At 38.3% G+C, this 26,032-nt stretch overlaps 1 protein-coding gene across 1 annotated transcript in view; it reads right to left on the bottom strand.

Moving 5' to 3' along the window:
* The window catches only part of LOC137179638 (zinc finger protein 638-like), a 45,639-nt gene extending 21,529 nt beyond the window's left edge, over positions 1-24,110 (bottom strand). The window contains exon 1 of the mRNA XM_067584467.1: positions 23,823-24,110. Coding sequence (XP_067440568.1) covers positions 23,823-23,890 — 68 coding nt within the window. The 5' untranslated portion in view covers positions 23,891-24,110. The remainder of the gene's footprint in view (positions 1-23,822) is intronic.
* Positions 24,111-26,032: the final 1,922 nt, after the last annotated feature.

Below are 26,032 nucleotides of genomic sequence, written 5' to 3' on the forward strand. Positions count from 1 at the left end.
GTTCTTTAGGACCATTTTTACTTTCGATTGTAAATAGCTCTCTTAACTCTAGCTGTGTATCTGATTATTTTAAGCATGCAATTGTTTAGCCACTCTTCAAAAAGCCAAGCCTTGACCCATTTCTGCCCAATAACTACAGACCGATGTCCAAACTTCCTTTTATTTCCAAGGTCTTGGAGAAAGTAGTGTGTAAACTTATACAGGTCCTGGACAGCAATGTAATCTTTGATAAGTTTCAGTCTGGTTTTCATGTGGGGCACAGCACTGAAACTACTCTGCTTAGGGTTTCAAACGATGTTTTATGCGCCAGCCAAGCAATTCTTATCGGACTGAATGGGCGCCATTTTCTGTCTGGTATCCAGCTCTTATAATACATCCATGGTTGAATGAGTCTGGAATGTACTTGTAACAACAATAAACACTTTCGCTGCGAGTCTTTTAGAATAAAAGCATTATCAACTATTGAACAAAAACAGCACAAATTATATTTTAAAATACTCCTAGTGGTGGGCTAGGTTCATTGTATTAAATAAATATGTCACCAAAAGTAAGGGTATGGTTCTCCTCTATATTTTAAATAATGTTTGGATGACAGTCAATGGAACAATATGACTGTGAAGCACAAAGGGCCTTTCACCCCCCTACTCTACCCTTCTCCCACATTCTTTTTAAGTCGTGAATCACTGTATCCCCTCAAATGCCCCTAACATGGAGCAACAGGGGAAGGGGAGAAATATGGTGCTGCACATAAGAAGATGCATACAGGCCATGGATGTATTACAGGAAGTTCATTTACTGTTTACAGTGAGCAGAGCAGTTTCCAGTGTTTCATGCTTTCCTCCACGTCAGCACAGAGATCGGTCCGTAATGAAAACTGCAGAGAGCACAAAAGCCTCAAATTGCGTGTCTTTTAATTAGCAGAGCTCTCCACAATCACAAACCAACTTTCGTACATTTTGCTTCTTTTACTTCTCTAGTATTTTGAATCTATAACAGAATGTCCATAAAAATAAATAAAAATAAGCTACAACTATTAATGTGACTCAGGTAGGTCTGAAATGAGATTACTGTCTTAATTTTACATTAATGTCGTTCAGGTGTCACTGAATGTAATCCAAGATGTTGCAGAAACATCAGTTCTGATGTTCTGTTTTTCCACAGCTGCTGTGCATCAGATTCTTTCCTTGGACTTTATCAAATACTTGCAGCATCACGCAGCAGCTGAAACGAAGTGTGTCTTTAAATTGAGAGGGTGATGTGCACATTTAAGCAAGTGGCACAGCAGTGGTATCTTCTGGTAATGATATGTTATGACTATTTTATGTAGAGCAGCCTACCAGGGACAGGGTCGAAAATTAGCCTTGGCTAAAAATCCGATATGCAATACATCTGTCTCATGTTATTTTAATCTGTTACAATGTTTTTTTCATTGTCCCTGACAAATAAACTAATACATAAAATTAAAATAAAATAAACTTCATTAATACTGGACAGGATCTGACGGTAATTAATGTTCTGTGTTCTGCTACCCATCTACACCATTGATTGAATATGAAAAGGTCAGCTGTTACACACAAATTCCAGGTTTATCCAGTGGAATTGTGTGTAATTAAGCAGCCCGTATGGATGAATCCTGAGCTTCACCAGAGCTGTCAGGCTTGTTGTTTAAAGTGCCAGTGAGACAATGAAATATGATCCAGCAAATCTGGTTGTTGTAACAGATTATTGAGTTTAGTGGCTGATCAGAAAAACACTGCACAACTCTGGAAACTAGTGCACACATGTGGAATGCGTCTGTGTCCACGGATCCCCGAAAGTATGAATGGAACCATGTGTGTGTGTCTGTGGTCGACGTGCAAGTCTATGGACACAGAACACGGAAAGTATGAAGAGGCCTAAACACACACACACACACACACACACACACACGACAAACACACACGACACAAACACACACGCACACACACTTTTGGCCCTCACACCTCCAGCGCCCCTACTGTGAATATGTCCCACTTGTTCAGGGGATAAATTCATTAGAAGTAAGAGTACTACTTTATAAGCATTAATTCGTGGCTTAATTAATGGTTTATATAGAAAGAAGGGATTTTTCACAACCTGGCCACCCAAAATTTAAGCTTATTAATGGCGTATAAATTATTTACAAAGCACTAGTAAAGGGTTTATTAACCATTAATTAATGCTTAAAGATAAAGGGTGCCTTTTTAAGAAAGTGGTACCAAAATGAGAAGTTAATAATCACTGTCTTTTACTGTATATATTGAGTAAATATTGAGTGTTTCCTCCAAAAATGATGTTTTAAAGCAGCATATTCTGTAGGTTATTATGGGACACTCAAACCCATCACTAATCCAGTACTATATCATTACCACAGTACACACACAGTTTTACACCTGTTAAAGCACCCTCTTGCATGAAGCATTTGTCTCTTCTTTCAACTAGTGTGATGGAGGAGGTGAGAGAAACATTTGTCAGTCATAAATTGAACTCCCTAAACTCTCCTCCTTCTTAATGACAACATAAATTTCCCCTCTCTCAGAACTTATGTCATGATTATTTGTTGAGCCAAGATAGGGGGCAAATTGTGGTAAGACACAAGGACCATATGACACTCAGATTAATTATGTCTTTCACTGCATGTTCCCCTAAACTTTGCGACAATACTCAGAGCAAGTATACAAGCAAGTGATAACATTTCCTGTAATCAAATAAAGACATGACGGAGGTAACTATTTGGCAACAAGGAGAACAGATTCAAATTTACTGCTTGATTCCAGGGCTATAAAGACTAAAGGTCAGTTTAGAAATCTTGGTGTTTTAATGTATTCAGCACCCATATCGCAGCAGTACAAAATCAGCCACCTTATCTAAAGAAAACAAAGAATTGCATGTTCATACAAGATTTAGATAAATTATTTCATGCCTCTAACAAGGATATAATTTCTGGAAAAGGATTATTGTAGTTTTTAAAAAATTTTAAGAGGGGGAGACTTATTTGTCAGGTGGCCGTTCTAATACAAAGTACTTGTTAAACTGCACACCACAACAAAAACAGTTGGAATAAATGGGTCGAATGGTTGGGTAGATAAAATCAGCACAGACCGATTTAGAATGTTTTAAGAGGAAATGTCAACAGCCACACAGCCTAAAGGCATTTACAAAGCACACTTGTGAATGCTGTTAAGATCTTGTCAGAGGACCTAAGTATAAATAGCACTCCTTCTAGACCAATGAAATCATTAGCCACTGAAGGAAAATCCCTGTGATTATTACACAGTATTGTATATCGGCTGTAAGTGTCTTGACTGGGAAACTGTTCTGAACATTTCTGTTTGGTCTGTACTTGTACACACACACACACACACACACACACACACACACACACAAACACACACAAATAACCTTTGTGGATGCTAGTACCCTGTCATTGCCATCATAAGCCAGCAAAGGGAGACTGATTAACTGCAGTGAGGGCAAAGAGAAAACAAGGTGACAAAATGAGGTGGAGGGATGCAGAAATGATGTGTATTTGTGTCTGTTTATATTGGGGTCAGGGGAAGGATAAAGAAAGAGCTGGAAAAGGTTGAATGGGGAAAGCAAAGTGAAAAAGAGAAGGTAGCTCTGAAATGAAAGCATTTTGAAGAAGGAAAATGTTCTTCTCATCTCCAGTAAGCAAGAAGAATATATGATTTTGATGTCTTTAGTTAGAAAACTGGGCTGAGTTAGACCAACATATATGACAACAAAAAATGAATAAAAATATATTAATTTCAATGAAATTGGCACAAGCAGTGGATTTGTTGTTCATGGAGGTATGGTAAATCCATGTGGTGCTTTGGTGAACTGACCATGGATGTATTACAAGAACTGGACGCTAAGATGGTCCATTTGAATGAAAACTGCTCACCCTGTGCATAAGCCAAAAAAATTTCCTGGCTTATTGGTTTGCTTCCATGTTGTGAAATCCACTGCAGATAGACTACATTGGGAAGATTTCACACATAAGAATAGTTTCTCTAGCTACAAAACCAAAACAAACAAGAAAAATCATAAACGTGCAATAATTTAGATAAATTCATTTTTAAGAGTAATAATTAAGCTTGTTTGCAGTTGACCTGACAATGACCTGTCAACAATTTTACAAATGTCTCTTTTAAAGTGGTGGTCTATGGCGAAAATGCTTTTTAGGAGTTTGTAGATTTTTTTCTTGCACTACCATGCTTGGCCACTCGGGCAAATATTGCCAACAAGGCTGACTGGCTGCACTTTATCCAGTTCTAATAATACATCCATGGTATTGCATTTAATGATAGGCTGTGCTGGGGAGTCCAAAATAGAGAATTAGCAAGCCAGTTAGCTAGTTGAGCTATTGTGGCTGGCTAGTGCCAGTATGTCCCTGGCTGTGTGCTAAATAAGCAGCAACCTTAGGGGCTGAAAAATGAAGCCAATGCTGAAGTGCCAAAAACTGCAGTTCCTTGAATGGCCACTTGAGGCTGCCTCCAAAAGCGAGTTAGTCCCCATGGACCCCCGTGTTAAAATGCCCAACTTTACAGCAGAAATAAACAGGTTTACAGCCTGGTACAAAAAGCAGTTTTGGTCTCTAAAGCTAATTTCTCCTTTCATGACAACTGTACATGGAGTGAATTTTTTTATAACTCACCCATTTAAATTTTATTAAGCCGTAAAGTTATGCATAATGAAGGACATGCCTGCTTTGAGTGACAGGTCCGCCAGCTGCTAGGTGGCTTGTTTCAGCCATTCGGCCCACCTCTTTGCCTATTTTGGATTGTCTGGTAATGAGGCGGAGTTAGTCAACGCCAAGATGGCAATTTGAGCTTCCAAACCGCTCTTCAGAAACGTCATGGTGACTGTGTCCATATTTCATACAGTCCATGGTCCTAAACCACTCCCTTATTCACTCATTCACTACTACCTATATAGACGTCAAATAGTTTACACAATAGTGAGCAACAAATCAAGATTTCAGACACTCACTAATCAAAATCATTTTGCATCATCAGCCGTAGAGTACAGTAATTTCCACATCTATAAAATGTGGAGCATTGCATTCTGGGATTGTTATGAGTGGAGCATCATCACTACTTTTTTTGTTCCATTGTGAGGGAACTACATAGTGAATACATTTACACACTCAGTATTTGGACACTCAAATAAAAGGGTGCAGGGTAAATGTAGTCAGGGTGCAAAATTACCTTTTTTGTCCACCGGCCAAATGGATAGTGAATGTTCATATTTTACCGGCCACTCAATAGATAACCTCATTTTTTGGCTGGTGAGTGAAACAAGTCTACCAGCCACTTCCATATTTTACCAGCATTTGGCTAATGGCTGGTGCTAATTTTGTGCCCTGAATGTAGTACACACTATGGTGCATAGCGAGTGATTTCAGACACAGCCCCAGGTTAGTTAGCATCTGAGCTTGCTAGCTACCTGCAAGCACCTGAGAGTAGTCACTACATCACCAAGCGTCCAGCACAATCTGTTTCACAAGGATCCACGGATGTATTTCGGTGAGCCACTTATGTAATATGACCATGCACAAAGACATTTGAAACATATGAAAATTTATGTTGGCAATCAGACAAAAGTAAAATATACCAAAATATCTGTCTAAAGGGTAATTATGTAATGTGCATGTTATATAAGAAAGAAAGAGGAGATGGAGAGAACAGAATGTAATCAAAGGGCTGTTATGTGGTCATCTGCTTCTGCTATGAGTTTGCACTCTTAACCTGAATGTCAGGGGTTCAACTTTATTAGCAACTATCCACTGTGCTGTGCTGTGTGCTGTGCGTGTGTGGTGTGTGTGGTGTGTGTGTGTGACAGAGAGAGAGAGAGAAAGAGAGAGAAAGAGATAGTATTCATATTCTGATATGCTATGGTAATATCTTCCTAGTCTGTCCATGGCCCTCACACATGCACACACAGACACGTACACACAAAAGCAAGTGTGAGTTGCAAGGTGGTACTGTAAATTAAGCTATACAAAGGGTGACACATGCATTTTTTGTGTTTGATTTAATTTCTTTCTGAATCTAACCCAATTAGTCCAATTTACAGTGACAAGGAGTGACGAGGAATGACTCTAATGTGTTTAATGCATTCAGGCTCCAGACTTAAACCACTGACATTTCAATTACTTGGACATATTTAATCCTGTTCAGGATGGACCACATGCCGTGGATTACTCAACTTGATACTTGTTTCTACACCCAGACAACATTCCCGTCCTGAGTCATATGAATGACTTTATTAGATTGGCTAGATCGAGTGCGGGCTTAAGAGGATCAACATACTGTCAGGACAGACCTACTGCAATATCACTGGTTAGGTATCTCTCTGCAGGCAAAGGAGCAGAAACAGGTTGAAGGAAAAGAACAGTGGGAAGGAGGGTGAACAGAGAGCTAGAGGAGTTTCGGGGGAGGCCTAGAAGAGAAACTGAAAGGTAAGGTGATAAAGTGGAGAGGCTAGGGGGCTATGATTAATGACCATTTATGGTTTCAGTTTGTTAGAAATAAACATAGGAAGAATAGTCATCTCTTTATGTATTAATGGGAGGCCTTATTTCAGACTATTTTGACTTTGCTGGAACAAGAGAAAGGAACATAATACTATAAACATACATGAGACATACATAGTCATCCTTTTATCATATTAAAATTGGTTCTCTTTTCTGCTCTATACTTACTGTCTGTTGCAGGCACATGCATAGATAGACCTCAAAGGGGGCTTGAGCACCTTCCCTTTGGCCTCCAAGGCCCTGTTTACACCTGGTATTAACATCAGTCTCGGGTGATCCGATCACAAGTGGACAGCTCTAAATACAGGTGTAAACACACCCAAGACACATTGAGGATGTATTGAGATCCGATCACTCAGACCACATTCGGAGGTGGTCTGGGCCACATGTGGCCACATTCTTTTAGTAGTGTAAACGCAATGCGTCCTGGGCCTCATTGAAGGACCGCCTACTCAACTGACGTCCTCTATTTTCCGCCAGACTAGGCACAGGACCCCCTGTTCAAAGCTGATCAACTTGACTGGTAACAGGATAAATAAATTATTTTGTTTTTCATGTGAATTAAAAGCATAATCCATCTCTCGTTTTATCCTGTTTTTCTCGTTGCCCTAACCGGTTTCCCTCTTCAAATCGACAATTAGAATAGAAATTAAACCATTCATTTTTCGCTTGTCTGTCTAAAAAAATATTTCAGAAGCTAAACGTAGCTGGATAGTTTCTTCTGTCCTGTCAAATCACAACAGTTTTTAGCTTTGCTTTGCTGCTCGACATAATGGAGCTCAGGATTTATCAGGAGGACGACTGCTTTACTCCAAATAGTTTCACTGTATGAAACGGACTGTGTGTGTAACAGATGACCTATTGGCTGTGTAGAAGAACTCAGAAAATTAATTGACATTAGATCCTGACCGACCCTGTCGGCGTGTCGGTGACATAAATAATCAATGAAATTATTCTGCTGTGTCTTGCACGTAAATGCACACGCAGCTGTGGGGAGATTGCTGCATCTCTCTCTCTCTGTCTCTCTCTCTCGACGCTGAATATTTATATATATCCTGAATATTAATCCTTTTTATCAAACAAGTTGAAAAAAGCGTTGGACGAATAACGAACAACTTTGGTCTTTGAAAACGGAAGTGATGTCCGTGTTTATTTGCATATAGAGCGGGGAAGTGAGATCTGATCACAAGTGGTCACTCAGGACACATGTTGAGATGCATGTTAATGCCAGGTGTAAACAGACATACTTAAAGTTGTCCACTTGTGATGAGATCATCCGAGACGCATGTTAATACCAGGTGTAAACAGGGCTCAAGAGAGCAAGTGCCCTTTTTCTAGATTTTTCTTTTTTTTTATAAATAAATAAATGTTTATTCCTGTTATTCCTGCTACAACCAGCATGACACAACAATATTCTCAGTACTTCATATCTTGTTTCCGAGTGTAGCTGATAGAGAATTTATATTAGTATACATTAGTGTTAATGGTGTTTGCAATTACCGTGAGGCAGCAGCATGGAACTAAGGTTCCAAGGGGGACTATTATTGTCATCGCACATCCGATCCAAAGCAGGTATGGAGTGGCAACCTCTGGGGCTGTAAAATGAAGCCAAGCCAAAAACTGCAGTTCTTTGAATGACCACTTGAGGCTGGCTCCAAAAGCGAGTCATTCCCCATAGATCCCCATGTTAAAATGCCCAACTTTACAGCAGAAATAAACATGTTTACAGCCTTGTACAAAAAACAGTTTTGGTCTCTATAGCTAATTTCCCCTTTCATGACTACTGTATGGGGGGTGAATTTTTTTATAACTCACCCGTTTAAATTTTATTAAGCCGTAAAGTTATGCATAATGAAGGACATGCCTGCTTTGAATGACAGGTCCGCCAGCCGCTAGGTGGCTTGTTTCAGCTATTCGGCCCGCCTCTTTGCCCATTTTTGATTGGCTGGGAGTTAGGCAACATCACGCACTGCCAAGATGGCGATGGCCGGAGCGGCTCACTTTGAGCTTCAAAACCGCTCTTCAGAAACCAACGGGTGACGTCACAGTAACTACGTCCATATTTTTGTACAGTCTATGGTATGGATACTGTCATGCAACAAGTTTCTTCAAGAGCAGCAGAAGAAGAAGCCTGGGACATAGCAAGAGAAACGAACCACAGAGGAGGAGAGAGGAGAATGGCATCTTTGAGTCCCAGAGCGTTAAATTTTGAAAATTGTGAAACAAAGGTGAGTGAATAGGAGGCATTGAAGATCAAAGAGAATGGACTGTTGTAAGACCTAAGAATTCAAGGAAGAATAATTCACAATCCAGTAACAGTGAGTCAGAAATCTACAATGATTTGAAAAAAGCAAAGACGGGAAATAGGAATGAAAGATGGAAAGTAATCGTGGAGTTTGGAGAACATTCCAGTAACAACTTGCATCCATTGAAACTTACAAAGGCTATCCATCAAGAAATTGGTCTGATTAAGCAAGCAAGGTTTTTGAGAAAAGGAAAGATGTTAATAGAAGCAGTAAATGGTGTCCAACAAGGAATGATATTGAAGATGAAGACACTGAAGTTTGAGTCAAAAGTCCACAAGTCACATCGAGTAATTAGTGGAGTCCCTTTAGCAATCAGTGTGGAAGACCTCAGGAAAGAAATCTAAGGGGGTAACGTAATGGTAGTGAAAAGCCTTCCAATCATATCGGGGTAAAATAGTTGTGAAAAATTGTCTGTTCTCCTTCAGTTTGAGGAAAACATGGTTGAGAAAGTGATGATCGGGTGCATGAGTTTTCCAGTCAGAGAATATGTTCCTAAGTCACTACGATGTTTTAAATGTCAAAGGATTGGACACGTGGTAGATCAGTGCAAGTCAAAACCAAGGAGTGCCAAATATGCTAGTGAGCATGAATATGGTGGTTGTGCAGCTGATGTTAAATTGAAATGTTGTAACTGTGGTGGAGAGCATAATTCTGCTTATCAAGGTTGTGAAGTTCAAAAAAGAGCAAAGGAAATTCAAAGACATAAAGTGCAAAACTGAGGCTGCTAGGAAAATTTCACAAAATCTGACAATGAAACCACATCTATTCACCCCAAACACAGACTCTACAAGTGACTTCTCTAGACTACCACAGGTGCATAATCCAAGTCCCATGAAGTGTTCACATAAGTGTACAGTTAAAGAAAACACCCAGATAGTGGATAAGTTTAACTTTGTAGCATTCATTAGAAAGGTTGTCAACACCTCCATGCAACAAACAAAGAAAAATTCTAGACTGAAGACCATAGTTGATGCAGCTGATGAATATTTATGCATAAAAGATCTGACTGTAGAAATATTGATGAGATGTTACTCCCTATTCCCAATGATGGATTGTCACAGTGTAGTGATTAATATCATAGTTTTCTTTATTCTTCAGTGGAATGCCAGAAGCCTTATTGTGAATGGTCAAGAGTTATAGAAATATATACAGCAATTAAACTGTAAACCAGAAGTTATCCACATCCAAGAGACCTGGATGAAACCTCATTTGAATTTTAATATTAGAGGGTGTGATATAATAAGACAAGATAGAGATGGTGTTCAGGGAGAGGGATGTGCAATTTTTGATAAAGAAAGAATATCTTATGGAAGGATATTAATTAACCATAACACTGAATTAGAGATAGTAGCTGCTGAAATTTGGGTAAATAAAAGAAAGATAGTTATTATAAATCTGTATAATCTATGTAGTAGACTCAGGATTGAGGAACTGGAGAGACTTGAACACAAAAATAAGGTACTTTGGTACAGTGACTTCAATGGCCACAATACATTATGGAGAGGAAAGAAAACAGACTATAATGGACAGGTTATAGAGGAGTTAATGGAATCAAAAGGATTGGTGTGTTTGAATAATGGGCAAGGCACAAGGGTTAATTTCATCAATGGAACTGAATCAGCTATTGACTTTACTTTGGTGTCTAGTGAGTTGGCTGGTGTTAGTGCTTGAGAGGTACTCAATGATAATATTACAGTGACCACTATCCAATAGCAATCAGATTTAATATAAACAATATCATTCAACTAGATGGGGTCACATATAGTTTAGTGAGGTAGTTATGTCAGGGCAAGTAGATGATATAAATGAAAATATTGTTGAAGCCATAATAAAGGGAGCATCGCAAACTATTGGAAATTGTATGAGTAAAAAGAGAGTTAAAATGGTGCCATGGTGGAATAAAGAGTGCTAAGAAGTAATTAAGCAACAAAACAGGAAGTTTAATAGAATTAAAGAGTCATTCAATGCAGAATTGATTAGAGTATAAAAAGTCTCAAGCAGTTGTTAGAAAAACGATCAAAGGAGAAAAAGATCATACTGGAGAGGATTTTGTTTAAGTATCGGAAGAACAACACCATTAGATAAAGTTTGGGGAATGATAAAATGGATGAGGACAATAAGACAGTATAAACATCTACCTGAGTTACAGAAAGAAAGAGAAATTGCATGTGAGAATATGGAGAAGGCAGAAATTTTGGCCAAGAACTTGTTAGAGTCCACAGTTCAGATAATTTATCAGATGCAGATAAGGTCAGGAGAAAGCAAACGCTAAATAAATTTCCTAATGTGTATGAGAAAAGAAATGCTACTCAGAGTACTATATATGTACCATTCACTATTTACAAGCTCAGAAAGGCACTGAGTAAATGTAAAAGGACGGTTCCTGGTAAAGACAGTATATGCTATCGTATGTTGGCTAATCTAAGTGACTTTGCATTGGAAAGACTACTAGAACTGTATAATAAGGTCTGCAAGGAAGGCAAGCTTCCAGTAGTGTGGAAAGAAACAGTTATTATTCTAATCAAAAAACCCAGAAAAGACCCTACCTGCCACATATTTGCAGACCATGGAGAAGATGATAACAGAGAGATTAACATATCATATAGAGAAAAATGATTTATTTACACCATGTCAGAGTGGATTTAGAAGAGGGCGTAGTACTATGGACCCATTAATTTGTCTGGAAGCTGACATTAGGAAAGCTCAAGAGAATAAAGAAGGGGTAGTAGCTGTTTTCTTGGATATAGAGAAGGCATATAACATGATGTGGAAGGAAGGTCTTTTAACAAAATTAGATAATATGGGTTAGGTGGCAAAATGTATAACTGGATAAGGGATTTTTTATTTGGCAGGTCTATTTGGGTTCAGGGTGGGAATTCTTTTTCGGAGAAATATTTACATTATTGACAATGGTACTCTGTGGTGGACAATGGTGTTATTAGTTCTCTATTATTTTCAATAATAATAAATGATATATATAAGCATGTCAGTCCAGATATTGGAAAATCATTTTTTGCAGACAATGGGGAAATTTGGAAAACAGGAAGAAGTGCAAAGTATGTTGTTAAAAAAAGTTCAGGAAGCTATCAATGAAATTGAAAACTCATCTCAAATGTGGGGAATCTCATTAATCAACAATTAATGGCCAAATATTGGGCAATTCTTCAAAGTCATAAAGATTTACACTCCACTAAAAAGGTTGTGAATAGTTTTTGGGAAAGTAGCAAAATCAAAAAGGAGAGTTTTAGCACTGTCATATCAGATATAACTAAGGAATTGGAAATCAATTATTGGGCTATTAATCAAACTGTTTTAAAGCCAGCTATCCCACCATGACCACTGCCTCAACCATCTATTGATTTCTAAATTTTGAATCATGTTCATTCAAGTAAAAAAGCATTTAATATGAAGGCTTATGTGAACACTGTATTACATGAAGGATACAGGCAATATGTACAGATATTTATAGATAGGTAAAAAAAATCCAGATACTAGGAAAACAAGTAGTGCATTTTATGTCCCAGAGTCAAAATTCAAGGTGAGCAAGAGAAGTACAGACCATATATCTGTTTATACAGTTGAAATGATGGCAATCTTGTTAGCCCTGCAGTGGATAGAGGAAGTCAAACCTTTGCGTATACTGCTTTGCTCAGACTCAAGTGCAGCCCTGGTTAGTCAAGCATACCTCCTCAAGATGCAAACAGGATATCCTTTATGACATTATGCAATCTTTACATAGAATTTGTAAATTAGGAATTGATGTACAGTTTGTATGGCAACCAGCGCATGTGGACATCAGGGGAAATGAGGTTGTGGACCACCTTGCCAAGAAAGGATTAGATAGAAACCAAGTAGAAGTTGCAATAGCAGTAAGCAAGAGAGAGGCAAAAGCTTTTATATGGAGCAGGATTAAGACACAGTGGCAAAAGCTATGGGACGGGGATACTAAAGGAAGGCATTTACATTGGATTCAACAAGAGGTTGGAGGGGGAAGGCTGCAGGGGAAAAACAGGAGACATGAATGCCTGATCAGCAAGAGGTTTGAGGGGGAAAGCCACAGGGGAAAAACAAGAGACATGAATGCCTGATCAGCAGAATAAGACTGGGACACACAAAACTAAATTCATCTCTGCACCTCATTGGGAAGCATCTAATTGGAACTTGTGGTAGCTGTAATCATATGGAAACTGTGGATCACGTCTTGTTTCATTGTCTCAAATATGCAAGACAAAGACAGCTGTTAAAAAATAAACTGGTACATAAAGGGACTGAACACATGGACTTGGAAACACTCTTTGCAAATGATTCTGGAAACAAGAAGTTCAAGTTGTTTAAGTTAGTTATAAAGTTGTCAAAAATGTGTGCATCTTTATCCTCCACAAGCTACAAGCTAACGATAATATGACACTTAAGAATGGAATAAAGTATGTTTTCCTCCCTTCTGTAACAAGCAGGCAGTGCAGCCGGTGCATCCAATGTTAGCTAAAGTTAATCAGAGTTTCTAGCATCAAATTGATCTGCATTAACTATAGTCAGCAGTGATGTTGTCATTGCGTTTGTGTAATTAATGTCAGACATTAAAGTAATGCCTAATGTATGATTACTACAGTAAGCATACATATTTCCTTTCTTTGTATTTTATGTGTTATGTTTGCTCAACAGGTGAATGTGTGTATAAGGACAATGAATGCTGCTATGTTTACATGAATGTTGAAATGTTAACTGTTTACCAAATGTCATCATATATTTAAGCAAATAGTTTTGTCACTTTGACAATTTGTGTCTACTTATTTGCCGTCTTACCAGTAGTCTTATGAAGGTTATTAGTTTGGTCTCAGTGTGTTCAGTGGTCCAGTACATGCTAACTTAGTGTAGGGACATGATAGGATGAGAAATGCGATTCCCTGTAACTCCAAAGTCTTATTTACATATTGTGTCTTCTTAGCTGGCTGGCTAACATTATCCCCTGGTAAGATTACATTCAGGAATCAACTGGTTTAGTTCAGAGATGGAGGATGTGAAAAATGCAGCTTCACTGAGAGGACAGAACTTCATGCAGTCACTTGGGCTAATGTAAAGCCAGCTGTCAATGGTCAGTAAATATATCCAAACTGTAGGTTGGCTGCTTGTTATACCACAATGTCTCATTTTTGTTTTCTACACAAAATGAGATGAGCAGTATAAGACATGAAGAGTCAATTAAATGCATCTGACATATTGAAATAACTGGTATAGCCTGCTTACTAACACCTTGCTCCATACTGGACGTCCTGATTCAGAACAAGTTGATCAACTCAAAATATATATATGATATTCACCAAAGTTGACCTGGGAGAATCTACTGAAATTGAGGTGACTCAATCAGCTAAATTATTTCTCTAGAGAAGAGCCAGCACCATGTTGGTCTTCTTGAACTACAAAAACATACAGACCATTGTAGTCCACTCTGTAACACAGTTATGTTTCTTTTCACTTACAAAGGATTTTGAGACCATTTAAAAGAACAGTGTGTGGGGTATAGTGGCATCTAGCAGTGAGGTTGCAGATTGCATCTCTAGAGCCAGTATTTGGTTTGTCCATTCTGGGCTGCTGTAGAAACATGGCAGGCTCTGTGGAAGACAACTTGTTCCCTATGTAGATATAGAGGGCTCATTCTAGGGTAACGATAACACAAAGATTCTTATTTTCAGGTGATTATACACTAATTAAAACATACTTATGAATATTATATTCCAAGTCTAGATGCCACTAAATTCTACACACTGCACCTTTAAAGGAACAGGGAAATTAGAAAAGGGTTTAAGAGAATGATCAACCAGACAATGCCTGGCTCAAGGGCATGTCTATGGTATTAGAGAAGGAGATATTTGCAAGTCTATACTCCCCAAACTTCATCTGCAGCCAAATGATTTGAACTTGTAATTCTTGAGTAACAACTTAATTAACCTAAACCCCCCTGTCAATGTCTCCGCTATACTGTATATGCTTCACAAACATTTCATTTTTTTAATGTTGATGTCACACTCTCTGTAGCAGCTGCAGTGACATTACTTTATAGGGACAGGTGGTGTGTGGTGTCAGTCTAGAACAACTATTTTAAGCGTCATCGCAACTAGAACAAATTTATGAAACACATGAGCACTGGATGCCGAAACGATGACCTTCCAAATACTTGTCATATTCTTTCACCTCTGAAGGTCAAATTGTGTCAAAGACCCTGCGTTATTGTCTAATTGTGTCTTCAAGATTTATAGACCATTTTACTGCAGGCACTCTTCTGAATGACCAAGGCCATGAGGTCATCTAAACAGCAAATGTAGAGAGGAAGGGTTGTAAAAGTTGGTATGTGTGTGTTTGTCATTCATCATCACAGTGAGAGCCAGCTCAGGTCTTAGACCTTGTGTTTTTTGCCAGTCCTCAATTCTTCAACTACTAGCATGGGTTTAGTGTTAAATATGGTTTGCTTCAGAGCAAAAGTCAAGGCTAATTTTAGGTTTGAAAATTGGTTTTAGTGTTACAGATAGATTCAGGATTAGATTTAGGTAAAGCACAACAAGTGTCTGTTTACAGGATGTTTGTCTATAAACCAGAGAAGCTTATCGTGCTGCCAAAGAGGATTAAATGAAATTCAACCCCCCTGCCCTATATCTCAAATCTACCAAGCATGTATCCCACATTAAACAACATCAGTTGACTCAGGAAAAGGTGAAGTGTTTTCAATACGCTTTGAAAGCTCAACAAATAACAGTGTACGAGATGTTGTTTGACCACGTGTAAAGGCGGTTTTAATAACCGCTACGACTGGCCACACTCAAAGGCAAGGTGAAAAGCCTGCTGTCATAGGGAGGGGAAAGATATGATGAACTGTACAAATGGGGATAATGGTGCAAACTTTTAGAAAAATCTCTCCCCAAAGAGAATTTTGATTGCAATTTTGATGGCAGAAAGGTGTAGGGAGGGGGGTTTCAGATGCTGTTTGGCAAACTGACAAGCCCTACAAGCCATGGAAGCTGAGCTCCAAACTACTACATAGATGGTGGTGAGTGGTAAACCCAAATCCATGATTCATAGCATCCCTCAAGAAATGTATGGATGTATGGAATTATATTTGTGGCTCAATTCTCAGTGAGAGATGGGACATTCTGAGCACAGAAGAAAAAGTGGACAAAAGCAAACATGCAAATAAATTATTTTCTTGTATGCTCAAATTAAATCGTGTGGTGATCATTTTTCTACAAAAAGTAATTCATGTTCTTGCAAAAAAAAAAAAACTGCTCAAAATGTCTCACAGTGTGCTTAGGGTTGAGACACAGATTTCTTACAGGTGTTCTTTTCATGATGTGATATGATATATGATATGTGTTCTGCTGGCCTATTGGATATTGGTTGGAAATTATGTTAGAACTGGAAATTGCTCATTTTTGCTATGCAGCAAAAATCCGACAGTATGCAGGAAGTGAGAGATGTGGCAGCTTATAATTTTCATGTAATGCATTTGAATACACTTTAAGACAACACAGAGTTAACTCTGCAACTATTAAATGTAATTGGAAGTCACAGGTGTGGAGGTGATTGTTTCCCTGTGTGTTTGTCCTGTGACCTGTCCAGGGTGTTTCTCAGCCTTCCTCTACACACTTCAGTACTTGTCTTACTTCCCTCCCTCGCTGTGTGTCAGGTGAGGTGCTTGCTATATTATCTGTCTCATGACTGACATCCCAGAATGTCTGAGTAGGACAGGCCAGAGCGGCTGCTTCTCGTAAAGCTGTCTATGATTTGTAGCAGTGGGGTCATGGGGACCCCTTTCCTCTCTCGTGCACTGACTCTTTTGCAATCTATGTATCTATCTATAATCTGTCTATATTTCTTCATGAGACAGCAACCAGTAGCAGGGCTCACCAATGCCAGATGGTATGGGGACAGTAAAGAGCTACGAGTTTGCTGTTATTAAGCCTATATAACAGTGCCACAAGAATGTCCCTGAGTCCTAACACGCCACTCACACAAACATGCCAACAGATCAGATCCTAATGACAGCATCATCACTGTCATTGTCACATAGACAACTATGCGTATCCAATAAAAGGATAATCAATTTCTCTAATTATTTTCATCAACAACACAGTTATGCTCAGCACCCAATATATGGTGTCTGTTGTCACACACAACCCTAAGTCCAAGGTTTCCTCCCAGTTTTCTTCCACTTCAATGCTGGTGTTTTAAAACTCTAAGTTACATTTTTTCATCCAGACAGCAGATAAAACTGTTAAATAAACCACAGTAGGAACACTGGGAATGACTGAATTTTTAAAGTTGTTGAGTAAATTCTTCTGATGTCAGATCAATTGGTTGGAAGTCTTGGAAGTGTTATGAAAATGTTGTAAGTCCAGACCCATAAAGGTTGCCATTGCGACTTTTATGTAAAAGTGACTTGGGTTTGGATTTGATATGTCAACTTGTTATCCTCTTTACATAAAGAAGTGCATGTATAAAAGGAGCTATAGAAAAGGCCAGTATTGACACCCTAACAAATATATTATTCCATCTCAATGTATCCTTGTGGAAATAGTAGAAAAGATGACACACACACACACACACACACACACACACACACACACACACTCACACAGACAGACACACATGCCTCGTCCAAGAATAGAAATGAAGTCAGTGATGAAGTAGGAAGTATGCAAGACTAGACAGTGTCATGACAGGGAGCCAGAGAAGGGTGTGAGATCACTCATAATTCTTCTCTCATGTCTTAAATATACTTAAGGGTGAGTGAGAGGAAGGCATTAGAAATTTGTATCTTTTATGCATTAGATGATAATGATGATAATCAATGAATACTAAACTGCAAAAATATATTAATAATAATACATACAGGATACTCAGAAGCCAAACAGTAAGGCCAAATAAAAGCAATACAAAATTAAGGTAAAGTTCATATGAAATTAAAACAAGAAGACAAAGGATTCAAAAACACAGCAGAGAGAGGACAGAAGGATGATGAGAGATAGAGACAGTAAAATATAAAAAAGACAGTAAAACAGTAAAAAACGTAAATATAAATAAATACAAATAAGAATAAAAGCAATAAAAAGACAACATCACATAAAAGCAGGTCTATGGAAATGTGTTTTATGAAGAGATTTCAAAGAAGTCACCGATTTTGGGAGCCTTATCTCCTCAAGCAAGTCGTTTTGAGGGGCCGTGATGGCAAAAGCATGGTCACCTTAAGATTTAAGCCTCGACTTTGGAACAGCCAGAAGGGCCCCACCTACGGTTCTAAGACTGAACTGGCTCATATGGGTCAAAATTTCTGTTATATAGCTTAGGGCCAGACCTAGACATGCTTTAAAAGTGATCAGTGCTTCTCATGGAGGAATTGTTGGGTCTCTGTAAATTACAGAGTATGGTCTAGACCTGCTCTATGTGAAAAGTGCCCTGAGATGACTTTTGTTGTGATTTGCGCAATATAAATAAAATTGAATTGAATTGAATCAGTTAAATCCTAAAGTCAGTTCTAAATCAAACAGGGAGCCAATGGAGAGAAACCAGGATTGAGATGATGTGATGTTGTTTGTTAAAACCAGTAAGAAGCTTAGCTGCTGCATTCTGAACTAGTTGGAGGCAAGATAATGACTATTCGTTTATTACAGAAAGGAGGGAGTTACAGTAGTCAAGTCTAAAGAAAATAAGTGTATGAAAGACTTTTTCCAGGTCAGAGTGTGAGAGCATTGGTTTAATTCCAGAGTTTTTTCTTATTTGAAGATAGCAGGATTGGACAACTTTTTTGATCTGTAATTCAAAGCTTGAATCTAAATCAAATATGGTTTGGGGGACTGAACAGTATGATTTCTGATTTTGAATTGTTGAGTTGAAGAAAATGTTGTACCATCTAACAGTTTGGTCAAGTGGAAGTATGTAGATAGAAAATAAAATTGGACCTAAAATTGAACCTTGCGGTACACCAGAGGTAATGTAAGTTGTAGAAGATCAGTAATTACCTATGGTGACTGCATAGGTTCTTTCTAAAAGGTAAGAATAAAACCAAGAATAAAACCATCCTTGATGCCAACCCAGGCAATTTTTGATAAAAATTGAAGTTTAGAAATTGGCCTTGAATTGTTAAGAGAGCCTCAAGGTTAGATTTCTTCAGTGGTGAAAAAGGTATTCACATCTTTTACTTCATTAAAAGTAGCAATACCACAGTGTAAAAATACTCCATTACAAGTAAAAGTCCTGCATTTAAAATCCTACTCAAGTATGTGGTGTAGCCTGACCGGAGTGGCTGGTCACTTGGTAGGAGGCAGACACAGGAAACCTTATCCAGGTATCACAAGGTGGTTTATTTACAAGAAAAAGTGGCACCATGCTACACATGTAACAAAACAACAAAAAACAAAAAAAATATTTACAAAACAAAAAAACAACTAAATAGTTAACTTGGCCTAACTGATCAAAACTCAACTCATATCAACTGAACTTATATTAACTTATCATCATGTGCACACAGCTACACACTGATGTACTAACCCCCTGACAGCCAAAAAGCAACTGCTTAAATAGACCCTTCCATCAGCAGTCCATCAGAGTCAATCTGGGCTGTACCATTGCTCCAGGTGCATCCCATGTCTCTGCTAAAACAGGTCAGAGATAAAGTTATTCACTCTTACCAATCTCCATGGTGAAACACTTCATCATAGCTCACCACACAACACACTTCCAACCATACACAAACTGACCAAAGTCACAGCAAATAACTCACTTAACATAATTAACTACCACCCCCGCCACATTATCCAACCCAGTGACATCACCAATGATGTCACCCAGTGTATAAATACAGGCCATTGTTGGGTGCCTCCTCCTTTTGTCTGTGGAGCACATGGTGAGTATGGTAAGTAACACAGAAAGAATAGAATTGAATTATGAAATGCAGACTTAACCCAATAAACAATAACTAAACTCAACAATACTTGTCGGTGTTTTACTTTAACCAAAAATGTTGCTGGTATGTGAACTGTAACCAAACATAATGCAAACCACAAACAAACCCGGGATAGTATGTGTCTGCAAGTTACAGATTGATCATAAACATGTGGCTAAACAAACAATTACCAAGCATGGTTAAATTTGTAAGCTATGTGGCATTGATGGTGAAAGTAGGGACAAATGGTGTATTCTCACCCACTTTGTCACAAAGTAAAAGTACATAAGTATTAGTAGAAAAATGTGCTTGAAGTATTAAAGGAAAAGTACTGGTTTTGCAGAAAATCAGGCTGTAATATTTTACATATATGAAACAAAGCATGCTTATATCCTTGACTCTATAAAAAAAATGTAAAACTTCTCACACATCTCTTGTAAGGCATCAGTGAAATGGCGGGGAGGGGATGATGACCATGTCTGTTACCTTGAACTTTTGACATTGGGATCTATTACAAAGCTAAAAACTTACAAAGCCACCATTAAAGTCTTCACTGAGTGGGAATTCAATGCTAAATGGATACCCACATTGCCAGTTTGAAACTTCAGATTTGTTGTTGGTGTGTTGGGAGGGGGACTCATGAATATGAACATCTACCTTTTAAAGTTGGAACTGACCACTGTTAGACTACACTGTGTAGTATTATACTAATTTGACTGCCATGGCCAATGCTTGTGTCTTTTACTTTGTATATGTTCAGCCGACAATAAACATTATCTGATACTGGGTTGAAATCAGAGGTGACATTAGTAACATAACTTCTTTAAGTGATAAATGTTCTTAACTGCTACTGACAATCAGTATTAAAGTGTGTGTGAGTGTGTTTGAGGGAGAGAGAGAATGTTAAAGCATGCTGACAAGCAGAGGCTTATGGGATAATCCTCAAGATTACAGCTGTCTACACCATATGAAAAATCATTCCTTTCTAAAAAAAAACATGGAAATGATACAGAGGAAAACACATAAGTGTGAGTTCCCTTCAAGTAACGTCACGGTAATGGCTGATTCTTCTTGTTTCATACTGTAGCTGGACCTACCTACCAAACACTAAGTACAAGAAATACTAGTCTAAAATGGCTATTCACAGTTTGGCTGATATACATACACATATATTTAAGGCACATTGTGGTTCTTCTTTATTAGTAAGATTTGCAAAAGGCATACATACATACTAAATATCATAGAATCAACTTTTCAGGGAAATGAAGGGGCTGGTCTGGTCAACATTTTTGACACTGCTATCTCACACCTGATTTAGTTCACTTCAGTGGACTTTTAAATGTGAAATGCAAATCTGAAGAGGTAGTCATACCACTTAGTTTTTGAAATTCATACTTTTATTTCTTCTCTGGCAGAGTTAAAATTGCAATAAAAAGGTAATGATACAGAATTTAGGCAGTTATCTCATGATTCTCCAATCACAACAATACATGAAGTGATCTTACTCTAAGTAGTGCCTGAGATTTTATTGTGTCACACTGGGCTTTGTCACCGCTATGGCTTATTACTTTCTAAAGACCATATTGTTGAAGTGCACTATTATGTACATTCAAACAAAAATGTATGGCAAGGTGCCCCAATGAACACCACATGCAAAGCAGAGGGGCATTTCATTTTCTTTACCAAATTACTTGGTCTATAGGAACACCTCTGAGTGCATTATCTACAAAAGCTGTGTTTAAAGCCATCATCCATTTTTGTAGTCAGTTCAATTCATGGTTAGGTTTCATCAGTGAGAATTAACCATAGACTGTAAAAAAAATATGGATGTAGCCATCATGATGTTACCCACTGGTTTCTGAAGAGCAGTCTTGAAGCTCAAAGTGGGCGGCTCCGGCCGTCGCCATCTTGGCAGTGCTTGACTCCGCCTAACTCCCCGGCTAATCCAAAATGGGCAAAGAGGTGGAGCTGAGGTGGGCTGAAAGAAGCCTGGTTGCTGAAACAAGCCACCTAGCGGCTAGAGACCTGTCACTCAAAGCAGCTGCATCCTTAATTATACATAATTTTACAGCTCAATAAAATTTAAATGGGTGAGTTATAAAAAAAATTCACCCCCTGTACAGTTGTCACAAACGGGGAAATTATCTTTAGAGACCAAAGCTGTGTACCAGGCTATAAACATGTTTATTTCTGCTATAAAGTTTATGGGGATTGACTCGCTACTGCAGCCAGCCTTAAGTAGCCATTCAAGGAACTGCAGTTTTTGGTACTTGCGCATTGGCTTCATTTTTCAGCCCTGGGGGTTGCTGCCTGGAATTTACAGGCATCACACAAACAAGTTCTGATGTACAATCAAGTGTTTATCAGTACTCCTGGATGTTTATTTGTGTAGTGTTTCAAGTAGGTGATGATATTTTAGTTCATTTGGCATATACGCACATATAGAGAAAAATATATCCATTTGGAAGCCAGTATTTTCCAATTACCGTGTGGTCAATCCAAACAATTCAGAGTCTTAATTTCATGTCTGAAAATGTTTACAGTTGTTGGTCTATATGGGTTAGATGAATAGCATGCATAAAGAACTGCATGCAAACGTGGTAGTGGGTTAGAAGGTGAATAGAATGAGCACTGGTATATATATCACTGAAAATTACATTTATAGACTGTTTTACAGGGAAGGCTGTAAAATAAGCATTTAAACACTCAACCTCCAAATTACAGGGCAGGAATTATACCACGGTCAAATGGCCAGTGCCGTGGATGCCCCGGAGTGTAGCCGTTATGCCCCTTCTAAAATTAACTACCCCACACAGCCAGTTTGGCTTGCCCTATTTTGAACTGGCTATTGTGCCCTTAAAAGAAAGTTGTGGATTTCCTAAAGCTACATGCGACGCAGCAAGTAAACAAACTCACATTTTCCAGTGTCTCCATCATCACGCTGGACATCAACAGTAGCGTGAGATTTCACCCACTCCCGCAAATATACGTGTAATGTAACGTAAACATTAACAGCTAACCCGCTAGCTACGTTATGTGACAAGCACAAGCAGCTTAACACTGTACAGTGTAACTATTAATACAGGTTATGTTTTAAAGTTTACAAGGATATCGCTGCATAGTGTTAGCTAACTACAAACATACATAGAGTTTATAACTTGATGTGAGATATAATGGGTTGCTACTTTTTCAGTTCGATGCGATGTTAACACACACAAGCATTCCATTTCAGACACACACACTTCTCAGTTAAGACAGATCAGGACAGTCTGTCGGATGTTACATGACTCGTAGCTATCATCCTGATCATTAGAAGTTTCTCATCAGTGTGTTTAATGTTTAATGTGTAAAAAAGTGTCATTTTGTGACTGCTCCGATGATCTCAGACTCAAATGCTAATAGTTGCACGGGTGTTGAGACCTGTTCAGATTAATTTTGATCACCCGTATCCCATTTATAGACTTAATTTTATCATTAAAATATAATAATAACAATTAATGTAATGAATTGTTCACATTTTAAAAAATCAATCAGACAGCATTTTGTGGAAAAGTCAAACATTAAGTGTACAGTTTAACTAAACTCAGTACTGTTTTTCAATACACTGACTTGTTATTGTTGATCGTATACTGTTTTGTCTTCATACAATGTAATTATTACTTATTGTTATTTCACCATTGGTTTTGGACTTGGTGCCCTACATTTTGGCTGTGATGCCCCAATAAATTTGTACTTTATCAAAGGCCAAAGTGGCCTTGTCCTAAAAATGACTTAATTCCAGGAATTTCCAAACAGTCCCCAAGATGCAAGTGATTTTGCTAAATTTAAATCTAAACATCTTATTTATTAATAATAAATTATATTGGTATATGGGTTTGTGTTTCATCACACAGTGTTAAGCAGTATAAAGAAAAACTAAAAGACAGATCAAGTATTATTTCATATTTAATTTGACTGACTTTTTGTACCTTTACTGAACTGGATCTTTGTCTCTAACTTGACCCTCTTGCCTAACCCTGTTACTCACTCGGGAGCTGCTTTTGTGATGTTAGTGCTGGTCCTCAGAGCTCGCCTCTTCTTGTTGGTCTTCTGCATCTCCAGAGCACTCTAGAAACCGGGATCACTTCCCTTAAACATCCAGTGATTATAATTTAAAATGAAGGCCAAAATGAGGAATGAAAAGACCCAAGAGTGAAGAGTAGTCCAAAATGTGACACCTTGAAAGGCCTGCTTCCACCAACAACAAAGTTGCAACAAGGAAACTGTGAATATTTGTGTGCTGAACACTCCTCCATGTGCAGCCAGTATAGTACAAGTTGGAAGTGTTCTGACCTTGCTCTCTCTCTTTTTCCCTCCTCTCGTCTCTGGCATTTCACACACACACACACACACACACACACACACACACACACACACACACCATTACCCCCTTCTCCATGTATCACACAGACACACTGAACCAGTGTAAGGATTTTTTATTACCCCTTTAAACTGCCAGAAATTCATACCTGAAGAAATAGTTCACCCCCAAATGAAAAGCATCTCTATTACCAGCTGTTCAAATCTAGTGTCTTGTTGCAGTATATAGACCAAACAGCCTAAAGCTGTGTCAAATGGATTAGCTTTTGAGTTCCAGCATATGTACAACACATTGAACATATTAATAATAAACCATTACTATACGGTTTAAACTTTATTTGTAATATTACATTTCAGTAAGTCAGTTAGGAAGCATCCAGGGATAGCCCTCTTTTACAGGATCATTGGATTTACTGGGTCACAAGTCACAGTGTTGCAGTCTCCAGTTACACCAGACAGCTGATTCAGAGGCGGAGTGGTGCAGCATAGAGGGACAGTGAGAGTGAAGACGGGTTAGAATGATGTAAGAAGATAGAGTCAAGTCAAATCAATTTTACTTACAAAGCGACAAATCACAACAGAAGTTATCTCAGAGCAGGTCTAGACCGTAATTTCCCCCATGAGCAAGGAAAAACTCCTCTTAGATGGGAAGAAACCTGGAGCAGAACTGGGATCTGATCATTAAGGGCTTTGTAGGTGAGCAATACACAAGAGCAATACACTAGAAGAAAGAGCAGTAATGTGTATTTTTGGGGAGCAAGAGGGAACACCACTGATCAGAACCCAGAAATAGTACAACATAATAAAATTAACTGCATTCTTGTTAAAGTAGAAAAAGCTCTGACACATGGGTCATCAAAACTTTCCATTCCTTTGGATGCTTCTGCAGAAAATTGCTGTAGATTATGTTGCTTGTCCGTCATTCACAAATGCTGCAACTCTGATACACTTGTAGGGGTACTAAAGCAATTTACTATTGCATTTCCATAAAGTGGAGGACTTGAGAGAGACGGATTAAAAAAAGAATGGTTAAAATCAAAATAGCAAAGTACAGATATCCTAATTATTTTAGTCTTTACTATAGGTCAAGATCAGAAAACTGTGGATCCTACATTTCCCATAATCCACTCAACCACGTCTTTCAAACCCCACATCACCAGTTTGAAATGTAACTATACTGTAGACTATACTATACTATATACTAAGAATTTTAAGCCAAATTTGTTGAAGTTCCCTCAAAAACCACAGTAGTGTGGTACTATTTATCACAAGTGAACTGAACTTCATATGTAAAATTGGTAGAGTTCCCCTTTAAATGGTCTGTTCGCCTAAGAAGCATATTCACTTTCTGCTAGTGGCATCAATCCATGTAGATATTTTGGCTCTGTTTGCAGGTTTTGAGATATTTGTCTGTTTTATGTCACAAACCTCTTTTCAGAAACAATTTCCCAAACACTTTGAAAAACTTATAGCAAGGTCAGCCAGAGTAACCAGGACATTGTTTTGAAGAAGACATGTTGCTGGTGAGTTTTCCGCTGTCTTGATCTTGCAGTCCAACTTGTAATGTAAAACCAAAACCGTCTGCATGGTCAGGGGCAATGACAGGAGAATTCCACTATGTAACATACATGTCTATAGTGGGAAACCTGGAGGAAAACATGCAGACTCCAAATGGAGAGATGCATCTCTAATGGGGACTGTGCTAACCACTGAGCCAGCATAGGAGCATGTCCTGGGTTGACTTGTTTTATCTTATTATATATTGCATATATGTGTTTACTTTTTTTCTTTGATTTTTGACTGTAAATGATTTTATACTTACACACACACCATAAGCTGGCCTGTGGGTGTCCTAAGCAAAACACTTAGTGATAGGTG

Source organism: Thunnus thynnus, chromosome 3 (assembly GCF_963924715.1).
Source record: "Thunnus thynnus chromosome 3, fThuThy2.1, whole genome shotgun sequence".
Taxonomy (NCBI): domain Eukaryota; kingdom Metazoa; phylum Chordata; class Actinopteri; order Scombriformes; family Scombridae; genus Thunnus; species Thunnus thynnus.